This window comes from Corapipo altera, unplaced genomic scaffold (genome assembly GCF_003945725.1).
Source record: "Corapipo altera isolate COAL_440 unplaced genomic scaffold, ASM394572v1 0, whole genome shotgun sequence".
Lineage (NCBI taxonomy): Eukaryota > Metazoa > Chordata > Aves > Passeriformes > Pipridae > Corapipo > Corapipo altera.
In genome coordinates, this window is record NW_020884872.1 from 82,581,525 (window position 1) to 82,607,945 (window position 26,421).

At 38.0% G+C, this 26,421-nt stretch overlaps 1 protein-coding gene across 2 annotated transcripts in view; it reads left to right on the top strand.

Moving 5' to 3' along the window:
- Positions 1–1,824: 1,824 nt before the first annotated feature.
- Positions 1,825–26,421, top strand: part of NOX4 (NADPH oxidase 4) — a 106,122-nt gene continuing 81,525 nt past the window's right edge. The window contains exons 1-8 of one of the 2 annotated variants that reach the window (XM_027653647.1): positions 1,825–1,920; positions 2,669–2,764; positions 13,433–13,543; positions 14,547–14,631; positions 15,270–15,367; positions 17,355–17,382; positions 20,623–20,695; positions 25,250–25,330. In XM_027653647.1, coding sequence (XP_027509448.1) covers positions 1,864–1,920; positions 2,669–2,764; positions 13,433–13,543; positions 14,547–14,631; positions 15,270–15,367; positions 17,355–17,382; positions 20,623–20,695; positions 25,250–25,330 — 629 coding nt within the window. In that variant the 5' untranslated portion in view covers positions 1,825–1,863. The remainder of the gene's footprint in view (positions 1,921–2,668; positions 2,765–13,432; positions 13,544–14,546; positions 14,632–15,269; positions 15,368–17,354; positions 17,383–20,622; positions 20,696–25,249; positions 25,331–26,421) is intronic. The other variant, XM_027653723.1, reaches the window with a different exon arrangement.

Consider the following 26,421-nt stretch of genomic DNA (forward strand, 5'->3'; position numbering starts at 1 on the left):
TAAGTGGGCAGTGAAGTGCTGGTTCATGAGTCATCAGCTGCATATGAGTGGGTAGTCAAATCCTGCATAAGCTGATTTTTCAGAGACATTTCTAATAGCCAAACATATGATGGGCAAATTATTTTTGTTTTGTTTGTGCTTGTTGCAGCTTCAGCTTTGGCTGAGACCTCATGTTATTAGACCTGACATATCCTATGAATTTTATTTTCTGTCATTCCAGCTTTGACACGCTTGTCTACAGAAGTTTCATCATCTGTTTCTCCGTAAGGAGTTTCCATTTTCTTTGCACTACATCTGAAACAAGGATATGAATGGAAATAGCAAACAAGATAAATAAACTGTACTATTGCTTTTGCTGTTAGGGCTGCTTTGGCACCAAACTGTGGTTCTGTTGAGGCTTAAATCCAAAATATGTATTTACCCCTTCACTGGTTCTCCTTTTAGTGTCATTTAATGACATAAAATAGCCGTAATCTTCTACCCTGCTGCTTCAAAATTTCACCTAGCACTTCATACAGCTACAGAAATCCTGCCACTTCGTTTGAGACAGGGGTCCTGCTGCAGCCAAAATACTCTCAACTGAGTTTCACGGGAGCCATGCCCTACTTGTACTCTTTACTGTCAGGGCCACATATGGGTCAGACACTCCCTCTGCTTTATACGGAACCTGAGAAAGATGGTACTTTGCTTTCTTCCATTTTTTCTCTGGACCCTTGGCATGTGGTTCACAAGGAACACAAAAAATGTCAATTTTCCGAGTCCTAAGAGAAAGACAGCCAGCTCAAGTTGGACTGGATGAGACTTCTCACTGCTGGTGCTTGGACTTGGCATCTCCCAGAAAACCAGCCTTGCTCTGCTGCCAGCTGTCATTGTTGCTGCTATCTCAAGGAGCAGCATGTGCACCACAATGCCTGGTTTAAAGTGGAGCTCCCCTGTGACTCACCAGGGTGTTATGTTTGAAAGCTGTTAGCAACAAGCAGTTTTTTTAAAGCTTTTTCTTAATATAAAAATCAGTATGCGGTGCAACTTTCCCTCAAAAAAAACCCAAAACAAACAAACAAAAAAACCCACCCCAAACTAAACATGAAGACAACCACTAAGTGCAGACTGACTGCGACGTGTATCAATCCGAACTCGGGACGCTGTCAGTGTGGAGGTACCCATAGCTGCTTTTTCCTAGCTGCTGCTCGATTGCACGCCCGTTGTGCCTGCACACAGGAGCCGACCACTTCCAGTGTGCTCCAGGGACATCTGATGGAGCAGGATCAGACTCCCGTCCCTTCCCAGCTTTCGAGGGCCTCATGTACTGACCGAACACTAGTTTCTTAGACAATCTCTTTTGTTTTACCAGAACTGCAGAGCAGTTGCATGCACGGCTGCTTCCTCGCTCCCTCCTGTTTTCTGTATCACATTTCAGCCGGGGCGGGGATGTCGGGGGGGTTGGGGCAAGGGGGATCCCCACGGACAGGATTCTCAGTGGGGAAAACCCGCTTTCCAAGGTTGGGGGGGGGGGGGATGCGAGGATGCGGCCACACCGTTCCTTGGCAGGACAGGCTGTCCCTTCGGGGGTGGCCCCCTCTGAGCCCCCTCTTCCCGCCCGGCTGCGCTGCGGCGCCGGGGCAGCGCCGCTCCCGCGGGGCCCCCGGGGCGGACAAAGGGGCAGCACGGCCGGGCCGGGCCGGGGCCGGGGGGCTGGAGGGCGGCGCGGCGGGGCCGGAGCGCAACGCCCCGGCGGCCGGAAGACAGGGCGGGGGGTGAGGGGTGGGGAGAGGGGAGGGCGGCCCGGCCCGGCTGAAAAGGAGGGATCGCCCGCCCGCCCGGCGCCCCCCAGCCCTCGGTGCTGCCCCACGGGCGTCCCGCACCATGGCGCTGTCCTGGAGGAGCTGGCTGGCCAACGAGGGGAGCAAGCACCTCTTTCTGGTAAGGGCGGCCCCGAGGGGGTCCCCTCAGAGGGGCTGCCCCGCGGAGGAGGCTCAGGAGGGGCCGCGGGGGAGCTGCAGGCGGTGGGGCCGGCCCGGGTTGCAGCTGGCTCGGCGGGCACGGCGGGTCCGGGGCTGCAGGAGGTGCTGCCGTGCCCGCCGGGAGGCACGGCTGGGGCAGGGCGCCTGCGGGGGATGCCGGTGCTCGGGCAGGCGGTGGGATGTGCTCCGTGCTTGTCCCGGTGCGCGGCTGGCAGGGATGCACGCGGGTGCCACGGCCTGGGACAGCGCGGGAGTCCGTGCCTGGCTGGGATCGGCACACGTTGTGTTTATTTGCTCTTTGTTAGGCTCTGTTTGGGAAAGTTTGAGGGAGAAGATGCAGCTTCTTGGAGGTCAAGTTCTCCCTTCCTTTGTCTCTTTGTTGCTGGTTTTTATTCCTTAAGTATTTTAACTGCAATATCCAGCTGAAGATTTGGGGTAACATCTTGTTTGGGGGGGGCCTCACCAGCTCTCGGTTGTCTTAAGACATAAAGTTTTGTTAAGTTCGAGGAAAGTGAGAATTTCACACAGAGAGGCTATTCCTTTTAATATTTTAAAGTATCTTTATACTAAGTGCTTGAAGCTTGTTTTCCCAATCCATTTACATATATTTATGAAACTACAGAGCTATGAGTTTTATGAATGAAATTAACACGGAAGTTTGCATATGTAACTTTCACTTACAATCTCTTGTTTCTGTTTCTTTTCAGTTTTTCTGGCTCTCCCTCAATGTATGGCTCTTCTGGAAAACCTTCCTGCTCTATTATCAAGGGCTACAGTATTATTATTTGTATCAGATGTTAGGGGTGAGTGACCCGGACATTACTTTTTGCCCTGAAAATTGGGATGCTGGGAGATGGGAAAGGGGCAGAATGCATTTGCTAATAAGGATGACACAAACTGTCTGTTAACTCTTCAAAGTGGGAAAAGATCAAGTAAGAAGTTACTGGGATACTTCTGACAGTTGTTTAGGAGTAGAAAGTGAACACTGTTGAGAAGAAAAAGAACCAGTCAAGTGTGGGACAGCTATTCTTCCCCCTCTTCTCCTCCTTCCCGGTGTTCCCAGCTGCAGACAGGCTCACAGGAACACAAACATGCCCAACAGATGACCGGAGCTCCACTTTTCGTCATCAAAACATTAGCCAAGCTATGGGCTCATGATGGCAAATTCTTTCTAATCCATTGTATTATATATACTTGCTGAAGGACTTCTTTAATAAGTGTTAGTTCTTTTCAGTCTTTGTCATTCTCATAGATCCTCCGTTCTGTGTAAATCACTGTAATCTATAGAATTTTAGTTTTGTTTTCTAATAATAAATTCTTGGATTCTGAATGGTTGAATGAGGATTTGAGTAGTTTGATCTAGCAAGGGCAATATCCATCGCCAACAGATGAACCCAAAAAGAGAACTTGGAGAAATTGGATACTGGTCTCTCTTGGGAAGTTATCCACAGCTACACCATTTCAATTGTTTGAAAAACACTTCTATCCAAAGGGATAGACTTAGGGTTAAAAGTTTTCTGAAAAATGCTCAAAAGTTTCTCAGAATTTGAGAACCCAAGAAAAAGTGACTGCATAACACAATGTTTTGTAACACTATGTCGTACTCAGGAATGGATTTCAGTGGAAAGTTGACATGAGATTAAAGCACAGATGATGTGCATCCTAACCTGCTGCAGAGTCTCTGGGTTTTATTTTTGGTAGATCCAGGTTATATATTTTCACATGGTTGATATCGTTGTCATAGCTATTCAGTTCCATAAGGTTTTGTGATCTTGCTTGAAAGTAAGTTGACTTGATAAAATGAATCTTAGAAAAGGTAGTGCAAAAAAGAAGGGAATGAAAATACTTAAATCCTTCACAGTGATGACTTTCTTGTCAGAAAAAGCGTGAGAATGTGTTTAATTTTACCTTAATCTCTAATGGCTTTGCAGCCCAGTGTATCCATTTGAAACTGTGTTTATTCCTGGCAGAGCAAGTGGGTTGTTTGTAAAGCAAATCTTCTTGGGTAACATGTTGGGACAGATTGTCAGCTGGTATCAATCAGCAAGTTTTTCTCAATTCAGATGACTTGACTGCCTTGTACCAACTCATGGTCTGCTCTTTGTTTGTATATTTTCTTATACTTCAAAATGAAAGACACATACAAAGTAATTTAATCTGTGTTCAGAACCTTTGAGATGATTCAGGCAACAGATTCCTTGTTTTGTTCAGAAGATGAGGGCCAGGAGGTTATGCTTTTGAGTTTGTCTAACTGTGTCTGCAACTGTGGGAAAAAGAACCACAGAAATTTGGAGACGTTCTAAAATGAGGTGGAAAGGGAAGAGCTTTGGTCAAAATTCTGAAACTAATTTTAAAATTTTGAAAATATTAAAGGCTGTAAAACGTTCTTACAATTCACTTTTGACAGTTTGTCTAAATATCATCAGTAGACCCTGAAGTTAGCTTTCTCCCTTCTCTTCAGTGTATTTGTATATGTGTATTAATCATACAGATTATTTTGCAGGGGTTGGGACAACTGAACTCAATTTAATTTCTTCAGGAAATGGCATATGCATGTCTATACTACAGCTTCTATTACCTTCCAGAGTGATTTTGCCCCTTTTCTTCTTCTCTGTTGGTTTGTGTAGCCACTGGCCCATGGCCCACCTGCTTAACCAGTCTTCTCTCTGTTCTGTATACGTGTGAGTGCTTTGCCTCTGTGCCATTTCTTAATGTCTGAAAATGTTGAGATTTAGATTAAAGTCTTCATTTATGATTCAACAGCTGATATTTCTTTTCTTAACAGAATGAACTGTTTTTTAGATACTTTCATGACAAGTGAGTCCTTTTTCCAGCCAGTAAACAAAAAATGCCAAAGAGATGTGGCGATTTTTGAATAAAAAAAAGTTACTCTTGTTTTTCAGTGAGGTCTGCTAAGGAATTTTTTTTTCCTCTTACTTTGTATGCTACAATAGCCTAAAATTTCCTTAGGATCTTTTGCACTTGCAGCACTGAAAGATTTACCACAGGTAACTTTGTTTACCAAATAACAGAATGTAGGACAAGAAGAGTTGCTGTAGGAAATCAGATTGTGATATGAAATGAGACATTGGACTGAATATCCTGAATATATTCAGCTCTGACATGTTTTCATGCCATGTCTTTCTGATGTGAAGAAGGAGAAAGAATGAGGTTAGTCTTTCATTCAGTGGTCACTGGAGTGATTTACTTCATCTATCTACAGAAGAACGAGACTCAGTTTTATTCTTTTCCAATTGCATTCTCTGCAATGTTGAACAAAATACTTATCATAGGATTTTAAAATTGTTTAGGTACCTAACTTGCATTCAGTCCTTCAATGACAATTGTTCTGATCCTTAATTCTATACCTGTAAAAAGGCACTAGAACCATGGTGGTGTCCTGTAAGTGCAAAGTGAACAATTAAGTCAAAGGTGCTAACGTACTAGAAGGAAGTTAGACTATTATATGCTACAAAACTTAGTGGGTAAATTTGTTGTGTGAAATACCTCTGCTTTGCTCAGTTTGAGTTCTGTTGATGAGACCATCAACTCTTCATTGTGAAATCTCCATACCTGGATGTTTTTAAAACCCAGTTGGGCAAAAAATCCTGAGCAAACTTAATCTGAGTTTGGTGTTGAACATACTTAGAGTAGGAGGTTTGAATAGAGACATCCCAAGGTCCCTTCCAGCCAGAATAATTCCATGATTATAAAATGCTTGCTGTGGAAGTTCATCAGAACCTAGTGGATGTAAACCCCTTTCTGATACTTTTGCTTTGATGAACTATCCCTTTGGATACTGAATTGCTTTTAATGCTTCTGGCCATAGTCTTACTGTATTAATGCATTCATTGCCATTGGTTCAGGAACATTATTGAGATAAAGAATCTCAATTTTTTATAATTTGCTAAATATTGACTTGTAGTCTTCTATTTGCTTAAAGAAGAGAAGCCTTTGAAGAAACACCCAACAGACATAGATTTCTTATAGAAGAGTGTGGCAAAGAGGAAAGGAATATTCTCATCTTCATGTTAATGACAGATACTACAACATGTAGTTGGCAGGAGTTACAAGAAAGGGAGAGTCGTAAATGACTTTACATGACTCCAAAATCTTCTTTGTTGGAGGTTGTGTGTTTGCTCAGTCAGAGATTGTCCAGATGGTTAATTTATTTACAGACTTGAGGATTTCTCCCTTCAGATTAGCTTGTCTTGCACCTGACCAAAAACTTCAGTCCTAAATTTGGTACTGACCTTATAGAACTCGAGTCTTGCTTTTAACAGCATTGAATAAAATAACTTTTCCTTGTTGCTTGTGTTCCCCATGAATAGGAAGAGCTTTGGGCTCACTTTGTAATGGCCTATTACCCTTTCCCTATTACCTCTCTTGTCCCTGCTCAAATAACTGTATGTAGTCAAATGTTAATGCAAGAGATAACCTTCTGGGTTTCAGACCAAAGTGAAGAAAATACATTGTCAGAAGGATCTCTTTGAGAAAAGATTGAATATCTGAAAATGGGATTGAAAAGGAAAAGTGGTGCCTCACTTTTTTTTCTATATGGTTACTGCCTTCTTACTGTGCAGTATTGTACATAGCATTTGTCATCTTTATTCACTTCTTGGAATATATTCCAGATATTCAAGTAACTTTCATGTCTTTCCTTGCTAGTTCATCATGACAATAGAGATTTTCTTAACTGAGGCCAAATTCTGCTTTCATTGATCATTATGCAACCTTGCTGCAGCCTGCTTACCCTCCACATTTAAGCATTGGAGAGAGTTTCATATCTTGATTCCTTATTTTCCCCAATGCAGTGTGCTTTTGTGATTTAGTTGTCTTTTAATCAGGCTATTTAGAGTGTGACATGTAGCAAAAATGTCTAATAATAGATTTGTGTTGCTATGGAAGCTTTATATATAGATATATATATACAGAGTTCTCTAGTGAAGACTGAGGGTGTTACAAGACTTTATCTTGATAGTCCCCTTGAATTTGCAAGTAAATCTCTTCCTGTATTCTCTTTGCCTCATTGTAGATTTTTTTTGTTTTCCAAAACATTTTTTCTTCAACCCTTTGTCCTCTACAGCCCACATTTCAGCATCATTGCTGGGATTTGTTCTTAACTATAACCAGGGATGAACTTGGGTTTTGCACCATATCTCTTCTGTTTGCTTGCTTTTTTATTTTTTTTAAAGTTCAAATGACAATACCCAGTGAAGGTCACATATACTATTAAGTTTTATGGGAAAACTTTCGCATTTGCAGCACTTCTTGTGAAAACTGTCAATAGTGCAGGTTGAATTAGTAGAGGTACACCTCAAATGATTAACTGAAATTTTTACTACTGTATCATCTAGACATGTTAAAAATAGTCTTGTTTTCATCGTTGCTCCTCATTCTAAGATGATCGTGGTATCACACTCTATGTAGAACAGAGCTGAATTGTGGTCAAAGTGTTTCTTTGCTTGATTGTTCATTATATTATGTATTACTGCAGATTTTCCATGCTAGTCCAACAATGGTAGGTCTTGAAATAAAATAGCTGCATTACACTCCAGAAGACTGGTTTCACAGATGGTATTACCTACTGTGTTATGATAAGGGAAAATAATTAAACATAAAGGAAGCCCTTAGTAGCAGACATTGCATCACTTTGGTCTGACTATGACTCAGATAGGACAGGAAGAAACTTCCTGCTCTGGCCGTGACTTGCAGTGTGTGAATCTCTTGGAGGTACTTAGGTCCCCTTAATCCCTTGTTTCATGGCCAAATTTGTGAAGTTTAGGTAATGCTGCATCTAGCAGGATCAATGTTTAAGCTCTTGTTACTAATTATATATAAAACACTGTCACGCTTTGTGGTGTTGCTATAGGAGAAGGATGATCTGGAACACTCAAATTGCGAAGATAGCTTGAGATTCCTTCCAGTCTTTGTGCATCATTCTGCCTGGCACAAAAAACCCCCTGTAACTCAGCAACACTGACAAGTATTTTTTTAAATTGTCAGTCCTGAGGTGAGGATTCTAGCATTAAATTAACTGATTAATAGATTAATAAAGATGAACATTTGGTCTGAAATCCTGTAAGTGAATACACTTTGCTTGGAGATTATCAGAGGAGTTGGAATCTATTACTGAATTCAAGATTAAGTTAGTTGCTTCCTTCAATGTGAATGATTGATTTAAGCAGAAGGAGTACATCCTATATAAAAGCACTGCATGTAAAATGGGAACATGACCTAAACATGTAGACAGAAAGAGAAGGAAAACCTTCAAAGAATGTGTGTGGTGAGTTACAAGTGAGCAGTGATAATATTGATTCTCAGTAGTGCAGGAAAGATATCCCATGCCTTAAAAAGGAGCTAAAAATATTGCCACTGTCCACTCCTGGTACTTCTCTCTTCCTATAATATATCCAACTTCTGATTCCTGTTTGGAAGCAGAAGTCTGAAGTTGAAAGGTTGAATTAGCATAGATAATTGGGCTGCTGTTAAATTCTTTAATTTAGAATTAAATTCTCTGTAGAGAATTGCAGGTGGGGTTTTTCTAATTCTTTTTTCAAATGTGATTAAAAAATATTGCACCACTTAGTCTTAAAATAATTTTTAGAGGGTTGCAGTACATGAGATTGTGATTTACAGAGTCCTTCCTTGAAACCTTTCATCTTCAGGAACAAAATGAAGTCAAACTTTGTAGAAGTTTTCACATGTTCTTGTAGGTTTCCACTACCTTTGCATTTTCCTTCCTTTCAGCTGCTTCGTGTTTTTGTTGCTAGATCTCCAGCTAGATTTGACAGGCCTAAGGGAAATAATTGCTGTGCATGCAATTGGGTTCTGTCCTTCATCTTAGATTATCAGTGCTCTGTTACTCAAGACAGGGAGTACTTTTTGAAGAAAAGGAAGTTGGGTCAAAAGGAGGGACGTTGTATAGCACAGTTTGTCCCACCGAAGACAATAACTATTTTTAGCTCTCCATCTGGGCAGATGGTCTGTGACCTGTGTCTAGAGAGCAGCATGTGGCTTATGAGTCTTCTCAGAACCTTTCAAGTTGCCCTGAACCATAAAAGATTTAAAAATTTCAAAGAAAGTCTTCCAGAGAGACCACCAAGTGTGGTGTCTCTACCACACCATGACCTGTTTAGGGTTGTTGCTTGTAGGTAGTGAAATCTTGAAAAACAGAATCACATCACTTTTAGGTGTGGAAGGATTTGCAGCACCATTCTACCATTTTTTTGGTACAAGATTGACTTAAGAAATGAGATAGGACAGATTCATTGAAGTCTTTCTGTGTTCTGCTGCCCTGTATGTTTTGCAACTATGTATCGAACATTAGATTTCTGTGCACAGCAGTTGCAGGTAACTTTCAACTCTGTGTTTGTAACTGGCAAACTTCGGGGTATTCTGTGGTACGCAGTAAGTTACTGTACCCCTCAACCTAATTCTGAAATAATTTGCCTAACTAAGAGGGAAAGTTCATTTCCCCTACTTTGATGGCAGCAGCACACAGAAAATCCAAAGAGATCTGACTCTTTGCTTCTTCGTCCTTTGTATGTTGTGTGAGCGTAACCAGGAATGCATCTGGATTTCTATGGGACTGTACGTCAGACAGGGATAGCTGGAGAATTTACATGCTGGAACCCTGTTCTGCTACTTTGGAGAAGGTGGTGATTGCTTTATAGTTGTCTGGAGGAAAAGTCTAGCCTAGCTTTTAGGATTTGAGTTTGTGGATGGTCCAGTTCCCTACTATTCTTGCCACAGAGTAAATCCTCTGTGAATTCGAGTAATCCTTCAGTTTTTCTATGCCTCCTTGCCCTTCTGTGAAATGGGATAACTGTGGGACTGGGTAGTCAGAGTAGAAAAGGAGGTGATCAAATGCTTAAATTCAGTGTCCATAAAGCTGGATAAAACAGTGTCCAGCAGAGATTTTGAGGGTGTTTCTTTGTCTTTTTGATCCTACAGAAATTTCATATACTAGTAACATGAAATAATAATTTTTTTTCCTTCTTTTTCTTTAGCCAATAAAAACTTTAGGAAGAAAAAATAATTATATTTCTCTCATTTCTAAGCTACTTAATTAAGATATATATTCCCTTCTAGGCCAGTGAGTTGCCTCAGAGTAAAAATCATCCTTTATTCTACTATTGTTTAAAAATCCAACAGTGTATTATGTTAATTTGTTACTATGCCACCCAGGCAATGCAAAGGAAGTTAAGAAAGAGATCACTTGGAAACCATTTGGAAAGAATTAGTTTCATGGTGATATTTTTAGCTTTTGCATATATATTAAGAGCAAACTTAGTACTCTGTTTTTCTTCTTGGTCTTGCGTGAATTTTGATTCTAAGCATTGCTAAATATATTTACTATTGTTTTCACATTGGTCATGGGCTTGTTGCAGCAAGCACTGCCCAACTTTATTTGTTCAGAATAAAACCTTACATTATTCATTGGTAACAATTGTTGAATCACACTTTCCTAAAAGTGCACTGCATATTTGAAGTCGTTTGCTGTTCTTGCTCTTTTTTTTTTTTTTCTCCTTTGTATAGGTGCTGATAGCAGTGAATTAGGGTTAATGTAAGGGCATTTTTCCATAGTAATTGCATTGTGAATGAATATTTGCTATTTGTTAAATAACGAAAAAAAAAGGTTAATAGTTAATAGGGTAACTTTTTGTACACATCATTGCTGATTCATATTTTTTGTACCAGTTAAATTGTTTGGTATTTTACTTAGAATCATAGAATCCTAGAATACACTGAATTGGAAGGGACTCATCAAGTTCGAGTCCAACTCTTGGCCTTGCACAAGATACCCCAAGAATCGGACCGTGTGCCTGAGAGTGTTGTCCAAGAGTTTCTTGAACTCACACAGGAATTATTTATTAAACATTATACAGTCTTGATTCTAGACTATTCCAAACTAGACTGTTTTGTTGAGGTTTTGTAAGAAGAATTGTGGTGCCTGATAAAGGGAATCTTGGATAACTGATGTCATGCCTAGTTTGTTTAAACTCAGACAACATAAATTCCTGAGAAACAAATGATGTATCACATAGGTCATACAAGAGAAATTATTAAAATTTTTAAACTGTTTTGTCTTTTTTCAGCTTCTGGATGTTAGTCAAGAGCTACAAAAATTATTCTGTTTATTGCTTGCATTTGCACAACATTAGTTCTACATAATTCTTGTGTTTTTCAAATCATGCTCATGTAATCACTGAGATACTGTAGCAAATAAGCAAGCTTTAATAAAAATACTTCAGTTTTTAATGACCATGTTTTTAAAGTTATTGCTTTCATGAAGTCTATAGCTCATTTTTAGGTTCCCTTTAGAGGATTTAATGAAGATAGAGACAGTCTTGTATATTCAAACAACGCATTATAGAGACATTTTACTTACCATTAACTCCAGTCATTTCAAGGGTACTGCCATTTTATCTCGCAGAAATATAAATATATATAAATAAAAATATGAAAATATACAATTTATATAATTTATATATATAAATAAAAATATTTACAAGTCACTTGAAGCTACTTTAGTGGGCAAGGATAGACAAATATATTTTTTGTGGTTATTCTTTTTTTTTTTTTTTATCACACTTTCAAGTGGAAAGTGACATCAGCACTTGGTAAAACCTCAGCTCAATTGCTGAGGTTGTGGCCATTGTAGCTGGTGCTCAGTTTTAGTCAATACACTTGGGGGCTGGACCATTTGGGAGAGTCCAGAGCAGAGAGGAGAGGATGATCAAAAATCTGAAGAACATGGCTTGTGAGGGAAATGTAGCAAGAATAATTTCTCATTGTGCATGTGAACAGAGAGTGAAGTAAAAGATGAAATAGAAGCAAGGGAAGTCTTATGTAAGGAAAAAAAAGGACTAACAATACATTAGAAGAAATGGAGGACATCTGGAGAGTGGGAAAAACTTTAAGTGACATGGCTCATTTTAGTCTTATTTGCTATCATTCTGTAGGTTAGAGAGAATATGTTCCTGGAATTTTTTTGCTGGGGATCCCACATTTACATGGGAGAGAACAAAGTGGAGCACATTTTGTGGGGTAATTGCTTCTACTTCTCACAGGCAACTGTGAGAGAAGGTGCCCTTATGACTGATTTGTTCTGTGGAAGGTATTCTGAAGTGCAGTTATCTTGTTTACTTTTAATAGCTTATATATTGATCCATTTCTCTGACATGTATGTAAGTCTGTAAAAAAAAACAAAATAGAAATTACAAGACTTTTCTAATAATGTTTTTAAAAAATGTATTTCCAAATAAATAAAACTTCTTTGTTTCTTTCTGATTTTGTTTCTTCTCAATAACAAAATCTGAATATAATAGATGTTTCATGGATTAATTTTTTTTGACTAAGAAAATAACAAATGCTTGTTTTTTGACATAAAGTTTCATTTTGAAAAAAATAGTTAATCTTTAGTAATTTTTATTAGCTAATTTATACCTGTTCAATTCATTCACATACTACTGCGGTATTTGAGTTATCTTTAATATTATAATACTTTTATTTATTAATTTCTTCAGCAGTTAAAAAACTTGGGGGTTTGAGAACATTGTAAGAAATATCCTTCTAGAAATCTGTTGACAGTCTAAAAACATCTTTTATATAAGCTAGTAAAATGGTAATTCAACCTAATAACTAGGAGAACAATGGCATTTTACTAACTTTTTTTAAAATCATAAATGAATGAGATAATATAATAAGATTAAAAATACAAGGTTATGACATGAATGTGTGCTTTGTTCATTTATTTGACAAGTGGTTTTGTTCTAATTATGTAAGTTCCAAATATATCAGTGAAAGCATTAGTGAAATTAGATTTCATTACAGTTACCAGCTATTGAGTAGCTAAACCGAAGAAAACTCACTTTCTTTAGGTCCAAATATGGCATTGCATAATGTGAATGGATGAAGAGTTCTGTGACAATTCTGTAACAGTCCTTGAAACAATATGATCATTTTGATTTGACCGAATTGATATTTTTTACATCTTTTTGTGGCTTGTTTACCAGAAAAATCATTAAACTTAAGTGGTTCTCTAGTGTCTTCATAGTATTTATTGATCTTTTTTACTTAATTATGTTTGTTGAAGCTTTCAGATGATTTCTCAGTAGATGCTTATTGTTGTCTCAGATATTTTTGGTACCTGTGACTTTGAGCACTGATGGGAATATTGGCTCTTTCATTAGAAAACTGTCATTTGATGACTTTATTGTTGACAAAATTATTTTTAGTAGCTTTTTGATGCAAAGGTGAGAGCTGTTTTCTCCTCTTTGAGAACAGGATAGCATGTTGTATGTACGGTGGTTTTTCCAGTACAATAAAACATAATGAAACTCCACTATTCTGATGAGTCAGAGAGCATGGGAACTGTTTGGTTTCACTGCAAAGAAAAAGAGATTGAATACTGACACGTGCTATTCCTTTCTCCCTGTAATCTAACTCTTGCAATATTTGTTCAGCTAGGATTGTGTGTTAGCAGAGCTTCAGCATCTGTCCTCAATCTCAACTGCTGCCTGGTCCTTCTACCAGTGTGCCGCGTTATCTTGGCCTTCCTGCGAGGATCTCAGAAGGTAAGTACTGTCCTCAGAATGCTGCAATTGAGAAGAGGGCCCTGGTCTCTGTTTAGTTGAAAAATAATAGAAAAAGAATCTGTTATATCCCTGGTTATTATACAGTATGTGCTTGCATGGTGCAAGTATCAGACATTCAGCCTAGATCCATAACTCTTTTGAAGACAATGCCATGGCTGACACTGTCTAGTTTGATTTGGCCTGTTGTGAGGATGGTTTCTTCAGTGCATTTTTGAAGAATGGAGAGCTGCTGTTGAACTGTAGCCAGATGAAGTATCCTTTGTCTTTCTGAACTGTTATATTAGAGGCATATGTGTCCTCTCTACTGCTTCCTGGTAAAATTCAACAGAACAAAACCAACTTTATCTCTGTGTGACCATAAGTGTCCTACTGGAGATGATAGAACTTTAAATAAGAATACCCAACCTGATACATTCATTATCATGGGAAATTTAAAAAAACCCCACTTCTGTCAAATCTAAGAGGGTTTGTTTTCTGTACCATTATTCAGTAAACAGTAGTTTAGCTTCTTTGTGATTCACAGTTTGCTTTTATGAAAATGTAAGTAATGCTTTTGAGGAACAGTTTTCTGGATGGTTGCAAATTGAACCTGTGACCTCTGTGCATCATGTGACACATACCTATAAAATTTGATGCCTGTAGATGCATATGTGTATGCTAATATACCATTCCTTTTGATCTTCTTTATAAAAGAGTCAGTGATGGTACACAGTTAGTGGAATTCCTAAATTTTAAGACCAGAAGGTACGTTATGTGCTCTTGATAGTTATGTAATACAGATCTGAGGTGTAATTTCTTCATTAAATCCTCAAAATCATCTCTTTGTCATAAAATCCAGTAGTTTTTAAATTTAGGTACTATGCTTGCAAGGGTGTTAAACCTAGTAAAAGGTGGAGTTGCTATTATATCGCAGCAGTTGCTGTTAGTATTCTTTTTCTTTGCTTTGTTTTAGAAGAGATTGCTTGAATTCTTCTCTTACTAGGTTGCCAGCAAGAAAACCAGAAGGCTGCTAGACAAAAGTAAAACTTTCCATGTGACATGTGGTGTTACAATATGCATCTTTTCAGGTGAGATCTTTTTGTACTCAGTAGCAGCGTGATTGGGAAGCACATTGAAGCAGTACTTCATGGTTTTTCTTCTACAGTACGTTTGGGGATAGTCTTGTTCTGTGCTTGCCTGTCTTAAATTGTAAATGCTTTCTCAGATGTGTGAGAATTTTGGTTCATCTTTGCTTTAAACACATGGCCATACATTCTAATGCTGAACCTTTCCTTAAAATTCCAGTTTCTACAAGGATAGGTATATGAGATCAGGTCAAAATATGCCATTATCCCTTTGTGCCTAAGGGATTAGGGTGAAGAAGCAGGGTACTACAGGCTTAACTGCAGGGAAGGCAACAGTGGAGACAACTACCCATTTTGGTGAAGAAGAAATATTCTTGGCTGGACACTTTTGAATGTTGCCTCTCAGCTGAAGCATTGTACCATGGAAATCATTGCTACGGAGTTAAAAAAACCCCTTAAAATACATACATCTTTCTGTCATGAATATTTATAAACTGATTTGGAAAAAGAATCCCTTAGTCCCTGATGTACCTCATGCAGGTGATGTGATTACAGCTTGGCATCTGGGTGGCCACTTCAGGGGAACATCCATATCTTGTTTACAGACCTCACCTTTACTTTACTCAGTTTTTTTTTCTTAGTCTTACATGTTGCTGCTCATCTGGTGAATGCTCTTAACTTCTCTGAGAACTACAATGAAGAATTTCTGGCCCTAAATGCAGCAAACTATCGTGGTGAGGTGAGCCAGCTGTCCTTTCATATTTCACTTTTAAGCATATAATTTAAATATGTGATTATTTTCATATTCAGTTTCATTATATGATCCATCCTATGATCTAAATAGTGCTTCTGTTTCGTGCACTGAAAACTCACGTCATGTGGGTTGCTGTGGATTTTACTTCTTTCTCTGGACAAACCATGTATTAAGCACTTTTTGTTTAATGCAGCAGGGTTCATTCCTATTTGATTATGAGATGGAGAATGCAGTCATCAAGTTCTTTCACCTTGCACCTTGTTCTCCTGCTTCTTTTCTGCTTCTCTCTGTTCCTTGAGTGGGCCAGATTGAGACATTTCTACTGCTTTTTGGGAAAATACATTCCTCATTTCCACTATTTAGAATGCAGTGAGATTTGAAATGGATTTTGCATTTTTGAGCTGCAGTGAGTATATATGCTAAGAGTAGGATTAGCTGTCTACATGAACTGGGCTGGAAGCTGATTTCTAGTTGCAAAATACTTGATTTGTTTACTTTCTTTGACTTTGGTGCAGATTCTTGCAGCCGTATCAGATTCCTAGTCCAGGTGCTTGCTTCCATATTTGGCACTGGAAAGGTATTTGCAGATTTAAGAAGCAAGACCAGAGTCCAGGACTCTTTCTTCTTTGGGCTACAATCAAGTTCCCTCTTGTTTATATTCATTCTGGTCTCAAGTCTGCATTTCTTTTCTACCAGCTTCATTAGGAAATATTTGCAATGACCCTATCCCAGCTGCATCCTTTCCCAGAAAAAGAGAGCTTGACTCAACCCAGGCTCATAAGGACCAACAACCAAGGTCTTGCAATCCCAGGGTGAATGATCTAATCATGGAGCTATTCTATGGCAGACAGACATGCCAACACCAACTATTGTGCTGAGCTTCTGAGTTGAACTGCGTGTCTGCTTGTGTTAGGAGTGGTCTTATAGGCTTAGCCTCATCAGCAACATTATCAGGAGCCTGCCTCAGGCAAGAACATGCCAGGGTGTGCATGGCAGCATCTACTAAGCAGTCTTAGGAATTTTCCAACAGAAAATGGAGATTATAGCAAGTTTTTAGGAACTCTAGGATCAAACTTTCTGGATTCTAGGTACTTTAGTAGCTTTTGAACCTTTGTGCTTGAATTTCACTTAAACCCATTTTTTAACTGTGGTGGGCAGTTTGGATGCTACTGTCATGTTCTCTACATGTGTATGCACATCTGATCAGAGACAAGGACAAGGTCAGAGAGAGGATACTTCATTTTCCCTGACCTATATGAAAAAGGTCAGGAAAACCTCCCCTCACTGCATTTTACCGCAAGTTTAATAATAACAATAACAATAACAATAACAATAACAATAACAATAACAATAATAATAATAATAATAATAATAATAATAATAATAATAATAATAATAATAATAAAGTTTTCTCCACAATGAAGACAAAACCTCTGAAATATAGGACCCGGGGGAGTGAGGCAGTTTCCTGCCTCACCGACATATCCCCTCTTCCTTTCACATGTTGTGAAGGACACAGGAACATCTGTCAGATCCTTTGTGTTCAGTCTTGCTTCACTAGAGTCCCCTGCAAATCTCTTGGTGATGTAGCTGGCAGTAAAATGCTTGCCTCTTGTCTTACATTTAAATTCAAATTCTCTCCCTCTTCTACTTCCCTTTGTCCCCCCAAAGGGATGAGGTAATTGAGTAAAGCTTTCAAAAATAATTGTCTGTAAAATTATCTGTATCCCAGTTTTTAATAACAGATCAGAATTGTCTTCACTGGGGAAATGCAAAGGCTAAAGATTTAGTTTATGTTGAATTACAGTCAATGTAAACTACTACCAAATTCATTCCTGCATCCAGGTTTAGGAATTACTTACGTCTTATTGTGCATGAGCTTTATGAACTACTTATTATTACCATGTTATTCATATAGGTATAAAATCCCATATGTTGATTTTTTTTTTTTTTTTGCTTGTCTGTTTTTCAGGACCCAAGGAAACTACTTTTTGCAACTGGTAAGTCTGTTGCAAAACTGAATGAGAAAGTTTGCTGCTTCTCATTATTACTTTCCAGACAAAATTTTTGATCCTCTGTTCACATGCTCCATTTGTTGTATTTCAGCTAGCTTGATTTATTTGTGTTAATATAACCTGGGTTTGCTTATCCAGTAGTCAGGAGGGAGGAGTTACATAAGCCCCATAGTAGCTTGAGCAGGATCTTCAAAGCTGTTATTGTACAGATGAGTCAGCAGATAATCATTAGTTTCAAACAGAGATTCTGCATAATATTAAAACCAAATTCCTAAATGATCCAATTTCAAGAAAAAAACCATAAAGGTAGAGCGGTCTTCTTGCTTCAGCTGGTTTATTTAAGGGTTGGTTTGGCTTCAGAACAATCTAAACTCTTACATGGGAATCAGACTTCAGCACTCATAAAGAATAAAAAGACAAAACATTTTTGGTGCAGGAATTTAGAAAGGAGCAATGTTTGAGTATGGAGGGGCAGACACAAGCCTGAACTGTAGTGCTTCACAAGCAGGTAAAGGTCGTTTCTGATGCCATCACACTTCCACCCTTATTCAGATCAAACAATAAAACCTCAACTTTGCAGCTTTTAGGGCGCGGTCCAAAGGAATCTGAATAGACAACAATGGATGGGGTTCTAGATTGGGTTTGTCAAATTGGGTTTGTCAACCCCAACAGATGTACTAGAATTAGCAGCTTGCACAACAGTGCTTTCCAAAAACCCTAGGGAAGGTATAGATCAGTTGAGAGCAGAGAGAGTGACAAAGTGAAATAATAGAAATTGAGGTATAAGTTAACTGCTAACTGGAAGCAGGTCAAGTAAATAGTGTAGTTAGTGAATTGGTTATGGGGGCTTGAATGAGGTTAACTGGCAGGAGGATGTTAAAGATGGGAGGGGGGAGAAACAAACCAAGCAACCGAGGATTATATTCAATATCGTGTGTAAGGGAGAAGGACTTGGTATAAAGAAACAGTGAGAGTTTCAATCATATTTTGTCCTGGTTTGTGAGGATACTTTGAGACCTCTGTAGCTGAGAGGTGGAACCCCTTTTACTCTCTGTCAACCAGGAAAATAGTGCATTTTCAAAAATTTGAGCACATAGTTGCAAAAGCAGTGATTCTAAATCATCTTTAAGTTTAAAATTACTCAGATCACATCCTAACAACTAGGAATTATCACTTATTATTTGTGCTGAAGGAATACTTAGACAGGGACCAAGATTTTGCTGCAATTGGAAATGTGCAAATATGGAAAAAACCCTGGTTTCTTCCTTGACAGTTCAGAACAGCAAACAGAAGGAATAAGGAATCAGAAGGATTTATATTGTGATGGCTTTTCAGATCGGTTTAGGAAAGAAGCTCCTTGTATAAAGGTGTGAGGCAAACTGTGGGAGTAACAAGTATTCAAGAACTTAGTGAAGGAAAAGAGAGATTGGAACAGGGCAGAGAGGAAACACTAAAAATGCACTGATAAGGTGGGACAAGATTGTGAGTGATTTCAGTTTGATGGAGAAGAGAATTAAAAACTCAATGTACTAGGTGACCTGTCTCTTAAGTGACAGTGTAGAAAGCTGGATTAAGTGCTGTACTCCAATTGTATTGGAAGTATTTGTGTCAGAGGGGAGATTCATTGCATGCTACATATCAAATTAGGTTAAGAAAGAAGAAATGAAGAAGGCGGCAGTGGATAGAATGTTTTTTGTTTGTTTGTTTGTTTGTTTTATTTTTTATTTTTTTATTTTTTTTTATTGCAACTGCTTTTAATTGTAATCTTTCCATGAAGGAGTGAAATTAAGTTTTTTATGCAGTCCATAAGGAAACTTCCATTGGTTGTAGGGATGAGATTTTTCCTAAAGTTTGAAAATTGAGGAGTGATTTGGAATGTAACAGATTTTGGGCATAAGACTTTTCAATGAGTGGATATTGAGAAGTTTATAAAAAGATAAGATTTGAGATTGTCTCTTTATTGCTAAAGAGTCTAAAATCGCAATCAATTATTAAAAAAATAAGCTTGCTCTTGTCATTAGGATGTGATCATGGACCATTACAGTGTGTGGTTTTGTCATTTGCATCCATAAAAGCTGGTTGAGACATTTGTATTTTGACACTAAATCAGCATTTATTTAGATTTCTGCTTGATGATTGACCTGACTGACTTTGTTTAAACCCAGATATGTGGCTTTTAAGGTGACCAGAAACTACACATAAATACTAACATTCTTTGAGGATTAAATGGTAGTGACGTAATATTTCATAGATTTTAGGATCCTAATTTTTAATTCATATTCTTAATTACTGGGATAGCAATTTTGAAGATAAGATGCTCAGAAAATGTGCCAATTGTTATTTTCCTAATCTGTTTTTAGGTTGATGATTTACTGTACTTTATGGGCAGGATTCTGCTTTAGGATGGGATCATAGAATATGTTGAGTTGGAAGGCACCCATCGGGATCATTGAGTCCAACTCCTGGCCCTGTGCAGGACACCTCAAGAATCACACCATGTGCCTGAGAGCTTTGTCCAACATACCATGCTGTAGAAATACTTGTTTCTCTCGTTTGACTTAAAAGGGCTGAGGATAAACTAGTTCTGATAAGAGTCTGCATTTGAACAAATGAGTCCAATTGTTAATATTTTTAACCTTCCCTTTTCAAATACTGGCTGCAGATCACTCTCACAGACCTTGCTCTGTGGTCAACAATTTCAAGCATTATACAGTGCCATGGAGATTAATTTCGGGCTCTTCCTCATTCCAGAATGAAATGGGTTGGCAAACAATTGTAGTGACAGCTTGCATAGAAATTGATTTGCTTGAAATTCTGTCCCTGACCAGGTTTTTAATTGTCATGATCAACAGAGTTTAGGATCTGGAATAAGAAAGAGATAAAGAAATTTGTACAGTCAGTCTTACAAATAAACAGTGTTTGTTCTTAGTTACCTGCTTAGAGACAGATGTCATGAGCAAAAGATTGCAGCAGCAAAGACTAATACAAAATCATTTATGCATGGTGAAATACAAGGGAGAAGGTAGTTTTTTCTGAGAAGGTGGAAAATTACACAACTCTTCTTTCTTATCTAGTTTGATACATGAATTGTGCTCAGGAGATAAGTATTTGTAAGAGTTTGATTAAATCATGATTTGTATATCTAATTCCACTTCCTTAGAAAATCATAGTAGACAAGTATACCTTTTCACAGTTCAAATGTAAGTTACCTTATGTCCCTTTTAGTTCCAGGTCTGACTGGAGTCATTATGGTGTTAGTATTATTCCTAATGTGTACAGCTTCCACGTTTGCCATCAGGTAAGATGTGATCTAATCATTATACTGAAAAATGCCATTTCAGTAATCATATTCTCCTACTGATTAGAGTGTTAAAAATACCAATTTTCTTGCCCTATTTTCCCCTAGATTGCAGTAAAATTAGCACAGTGAATTTCTCATTAAAACAATTACAAAACTTGTTTGAATTGCCTTCTGAGAAAAATACTATTTCATGAATGTGCTCAGTTAAAAATGTAGATCTTTTAAATTATCAAATAGTACTTTTTTTATTTTTTTCTGTTTTTACAGGGAGGCAGTAAACTAAGCATATGGAAAGTTTTATCCAATGCATAAATTAAGTCCACTGGAAGTAAAATAAGATTATATCCTTATCCTAATTATTTTCACCAATTAATTTTAACAACAAATTGTAAGAAAAACAGTAACAAGAACCCCCCCCTGCAATGAAACAAACTGTCACAAAATTTTGCTACTTAAGTAGAATGTTGCTTTTTAAAGTTCTGCTTCTGGTTGTTAGATGTATTCTCTTTAGTGTGAATTACAATTCCAAACAGCAATGCAGTGTTGGTTCAGAGCAGCTGATGAGATTTCTGAAGGTTTAGTCCTCCAGTATGTTCACATTCTGTACCAACATTATTGAACACATATGATAGTAACTGTGAGTGACTGGTACCTTGGAGGATTTAGCAGAATGCTGCAGTCTTTTTAAGGCTTGGATTCTGCAAGCGAACATATAAAAATAACCCCGTCATTTTTATAATGGTTGAATTCAAAGACTGCTCATGTAAATGCATCATCTCACTTCAGCCAGCATGGTAGGATATATTAATTATGTATCTTCAAACATTATTGGTGCTCCACTGATGTGAGTTAGACATGTGGTTTTGAACTTTGTTGAACTAATCTGTCTTTCCTGAGTAGAAATGTTATCTGGCAACACTATCCTGTGATTTGGGACAGTAGTTCAGCAAATATTTTTACATTTTCAGTAGAGAAGGCTACTTCCAGGGCTGAGACCTCTGTGAGGCACTGCAGGCTACAGAAGTGCAAGATTAGGCTGCTGCATGAGATGTCAGGATGGCTGCACACTACATAGTCCGTACAAATGGCTCTACTTGTAAAAGAAAGGCAGTTTTGGGAAGATGGAAAAATAACACAATTACTTCACTCTGCAACAGTGAGCCAGAACAAAGTCCTGTTTTCTTCAAGGCCATAATAAATTAGAAAAAAAAGAGAGAACATAATGTATTAATGATTGGGAAACTTAGAAAAATATAGGTGGTTGTAAACATATTCTTGGAAATAATTTTGGGGTTCATGCAACATCTTTTGAAGTTACATGCTTTTTATTTCCTTCCACAGTTACTGTAAGTGCAAATACATTCCCAGCTCTCTGCTGTCTAGCCAGAGGAATCAAAGCCCTGAAGAGATCATCTGCATCTCCAGTTACTTTAGCAATAATTCTTATTTAAAAATGTTATCCTGGCTTCTCTCTCAAGCATAGAGTTCAAGCTTGTCTTTATAGTGTGTTTTCCTAAGGAAACAAGCTTCTGAGTGCATGTCATTGTCCCTTTTTAATCTCTTTCCCTGTGTGTTCTCATGTGCCCTATGATGAACATGCTGTATAGTTTTAGGAAAATTATTTGCAAATATTCACTGCCTCTCAGAAGCTGGACTTTTAAAAAAGTATTTCAGAGACTATTATACTCTTGAATTCCAGCCCTAATCTGCTCTTGCACACTGACCTGCTTAATAATTTCTTCCTTTGTATATTCCTCCTGAAATTTTTATATGCATGATTATCCCTCTATTTTCCTGCCTTTACTTGTTTAGTAAAGTGTGTGAATAAGTATTGGGATTGAATTAGCTGCTAATGTTTTAAAAGGGGAAAGTGCGTACTGATTGAAAAATTTTCTAAATTTTTGCCTTGTCATACATGAGAATTAGGCCAATATTTTTGGTTCAGTAGTTGTTTATCAGAAGGGTTATGAAGTTATCAGAAAACACAATAAATTCTGTCAATAAATTTTGACAATTCTGCTAACTTTCAAATTAATGTTGTTCATGATTTGGAAGTCATGTATTTAAAAGAACACTAGAAAATAAGGTGCTCAAATGCCATCTATTTTTATAACCAAATATTCCAATCTTCAAATTAATCTTCTAAAGTAGCACATAAATCTTCCTTTTCAAAACGATCTGTAACAGGGTTAAAAATATTTTTCCAAAACTGTACTACTTACTGTGTCCCCTTAAAGCATGCCAAACTCCCTGTACATTTCTCAGTGAGTTAACTATTGCAGGTCTTCACCTGCAAAATTCTAAAGTAGGTTAACCAAAACTAAAACTAAATATTCAACTTACCTCAAATTTTCAGTACTTTACAGTCCTAAGAAATGCATTAATTCTGTGAATAATGTCTATATTAAGCCCTAGAAGGAAAAAAAATAATAAATGTTCTGAAGAACTATTAAATATATGTGTATCAATAGGAAGATTATTGAATATATTAGAATACTGCATATATCCATAGGATACACAGTTTAAAGATACAAGAAATACATGATTATCGTAATGTTGGAAAATACATTTCATGGTAAGAGGTTCAAGGATTTACATCTCCTTAATTTAAGGAGGTGAAGTTCAGGGGCTTGCTTACGTTTAGGGGAATTTTATACATGGGAGGAATAGGATTTTATAGTACAATTATCTGTAGGAGTGCTGAAAGAAAAATAAAATACTTAACTGGCTAGAAGCTGACATTTAGATGTATTCAAGACATGCACAAGAAGTGTATGGTAACTTTAATCAGTAACAATAATTAACTGTTGAAAGCAATATGTCAGAAGCAGTCCAGGAATTGACTTTTTGAAAAATTGGTGCATTCTGAAAAAGGTACTCAAGGTGCAATAAAAATTCTTTCAGTGTGCAACTTTTGGTATTATGGCAAAATACAAATTTAAACCAGAGCTTCAAGATCTGTCCTCGTCTCTGCCCATAGCATGGGGCAAAGAACTAGGTGATCTTTAAGGTGCCTTCTATCCCAAACCATTCTAGGATTCTATGTCCTGTTTCAGGACTGAGGGTAAATTTTGCTCTTTGTGCCTTCCAGTTGTGTTTCCCCTCCCTATACCATCATTTATTTTCATCTTACTGATGTTGACTCCCATAACGTCTTAAGAGATATGATGAGTGACTGCATGGAAATGCCTACCAGGGTATGAGGAGTTAGAAATGGTTTGAGCAGCTTCAAGGAGAAAAAAGTGTTGATATAGTGCTGACTGGGGGAAGGATGTCAGGGTGGAAGGGAGGTTTCAGACCCCCTTGCTGTTGCTAGGTACCTCACTTTGCTTCCTTTGTTCCTCCTTTGCTTCCTTCCTTTTTCCTTCACTTGCTTGGATTTTATTTTGATAGCCCTCAGATTATCAAAATTATTTTTTTTCTTGAAAAAGAAAATAAATAATTCCTGTATTGACAGACACAGATGCAGTATATGTGTCAATTGTATTGAAGCAAGGGCAGTTAGCTGTTTATGTAAAAGACCATAGGAGGGGAAAAAATTCTGAAAAAAAATTAATTTAACTGTACCAAAGGAATAGCTTTTCAAATAATGTTCTCAGAGTTAAGGTTGTTTTTTTATTTAATAATTGGTTTGGCTTATGAATGGGAGTAGGTTTTGGATTTGGAAGGGATTCTCCTACCATGCTGTGTAGTGTGAAAGGTGTGTTTGTGTGCTGTGAAGTAGTGTATTTTCTTAACCATTTGGTTGTTGTTGTTTGTTGGTAACTATTTTACTCGAGCAAAAATCAAACAAGCTTAACAGAAAACAGTTCCGGGTGGGTATTTTCTTTGGTCTTGGTTCTTTTCATTTTGCCTAACAAATTACTGATGAAAGGAAGTGTTCTTTTCCCTTCACCTCTCCTGCTCTCACAGTGGTGATGTTCTTCTTGTCCCTCCCAAGACCATCAGTCCTAGAGCCATACTGTATATGGCTTCCTGTTCTGAAAATTCTCCTACCTGTGCTCTTGTTGCATTCTTGCTCTAGTTCCTGTTCCTCCTGTATTTCCTTACACTTAATACCCTCACAAGTTTTTTACCCTTCCCACTAGCCCTTCTACTGCTGTCCATGCTACCTGTTTATGTGTTGTAACCTTAGTGAAACATTAAATTGTATTGGGGCAGGCAGAATGCATGGTGATGCTCACTGTAAAAGGGTTGAGTTTTGAGACTGCAGATGGAAGAACTATTCTAGCTATGAGAGTCTCACAGATACTAACTAGGACCTATGAAAGCAGTGAAGTCTCCTAATTTCAGAAGAGTTCTTCAGCTGTCTCTGTACTTCTACATCCCTATCTCTCTTTGTCAGCTTGTTACTTCTTTGCCAGTCACTTGTTCTTCTCAACACTTAATTGTGTGCAAGTACGGTGTGCCTGTAGGAAAACATGCTGGGCTTTGACTCTTCTACATGACTATGTAGCGTATAATGATGTCCTGTGTGCACAGGTCTGTTTTTAATTTGCAGTGATTCCATCTAAGTTGAAACAGCATTGAACCGTGGTTTATTCTTTTCAGGGTTTCAAACTATGACATCTTCTGGTATACACACAACCTTTTCTTTGTCTTCTATATGCTGCTGATGCTGCATGTTTCTGGGTAAGTAAATGGAAAACACTGTCCCTTTTCCTGAAGCACAACCAGAAAGAGCAGTTTTCTTGATTGCTGCCTTTCCTGAGCTTGCTTGTGCACAGCGGGCCAACTTTGGGCTAACTTTGCTGTCCTCTATGGTTTTTCAACAGGTGTTTGTTTAAATAAATATCAGATTGTAGCTTGAAGTATTGTATGTGCTACAACCAACTAGAACAAACTTCTTCACTTTCAATATTATTCCTTGTCCATTTTACCAGTGTCTAGTGAGAAACCAAGAGAACATAGTTTCTTTCTCTGCCCCCTCCTACCTGTTTACTGAGAGAAGAATGTGAAGTAAAGTTGCTCATCTCTTGCATTTTCCTTTCTACCTTCCATTTTGACTCCTAAGGAGAGGGAAGGAATGACTTCTCCCTAATTACCTCTTTCTCCCTGGTGTGATACAACATTTCCAAGTTTTTCTTCTTGTTTTGACAAACATCAAACCAGTGTTTATGTGCTGAAGGTCAGGACTGTATCAGGCACAAACAAGCCCATCTCTATTGCGAGGTAAAGTAGCTTCCACAAGTTACGACATATGTCTGCATGGGTTGGGGATTGAACTAGATGACTTTTAGAGGTCCTTTTTTTGAACGAGGTGTATTTCTCTACGTCATCAAATATCTACTGAAACACAGAGTGCTTTACTGTGTGACACGGAGCACTGCTGCTTAAAGTAAATGTGGAAAGGTAACTAGGCCTAGCAAGATCATGGGAGGAATATATTGTTGAACAGAAACAGGCAGCCTGAGATCTGGTGAATTGAAATAATGAGTTCAAAACAATTGAAACTCCTGGACACAATTCCTGTACTCTGTGAGTTTGTTGTTTGTTTAGTTTTTTTTTGCTTGTGGGTTGTTTTTTGTTTTGTTTTTGGTTTTGTGTGTGTTTGTGTGTGTGTGTTTTGTTTTTTGTTTGTTTCTGTTTGTTTGGGGGTTTTCTGTTTCTTTTTTTCTGGGGTATAACTCTTTTCATAGCTGGGGGAAGACGGATATAATGTGTTCTCCTCATCCTGGGGCAGGATGGACTTTTTCTAAATTATTCTTGACAGGTGTTTTTCT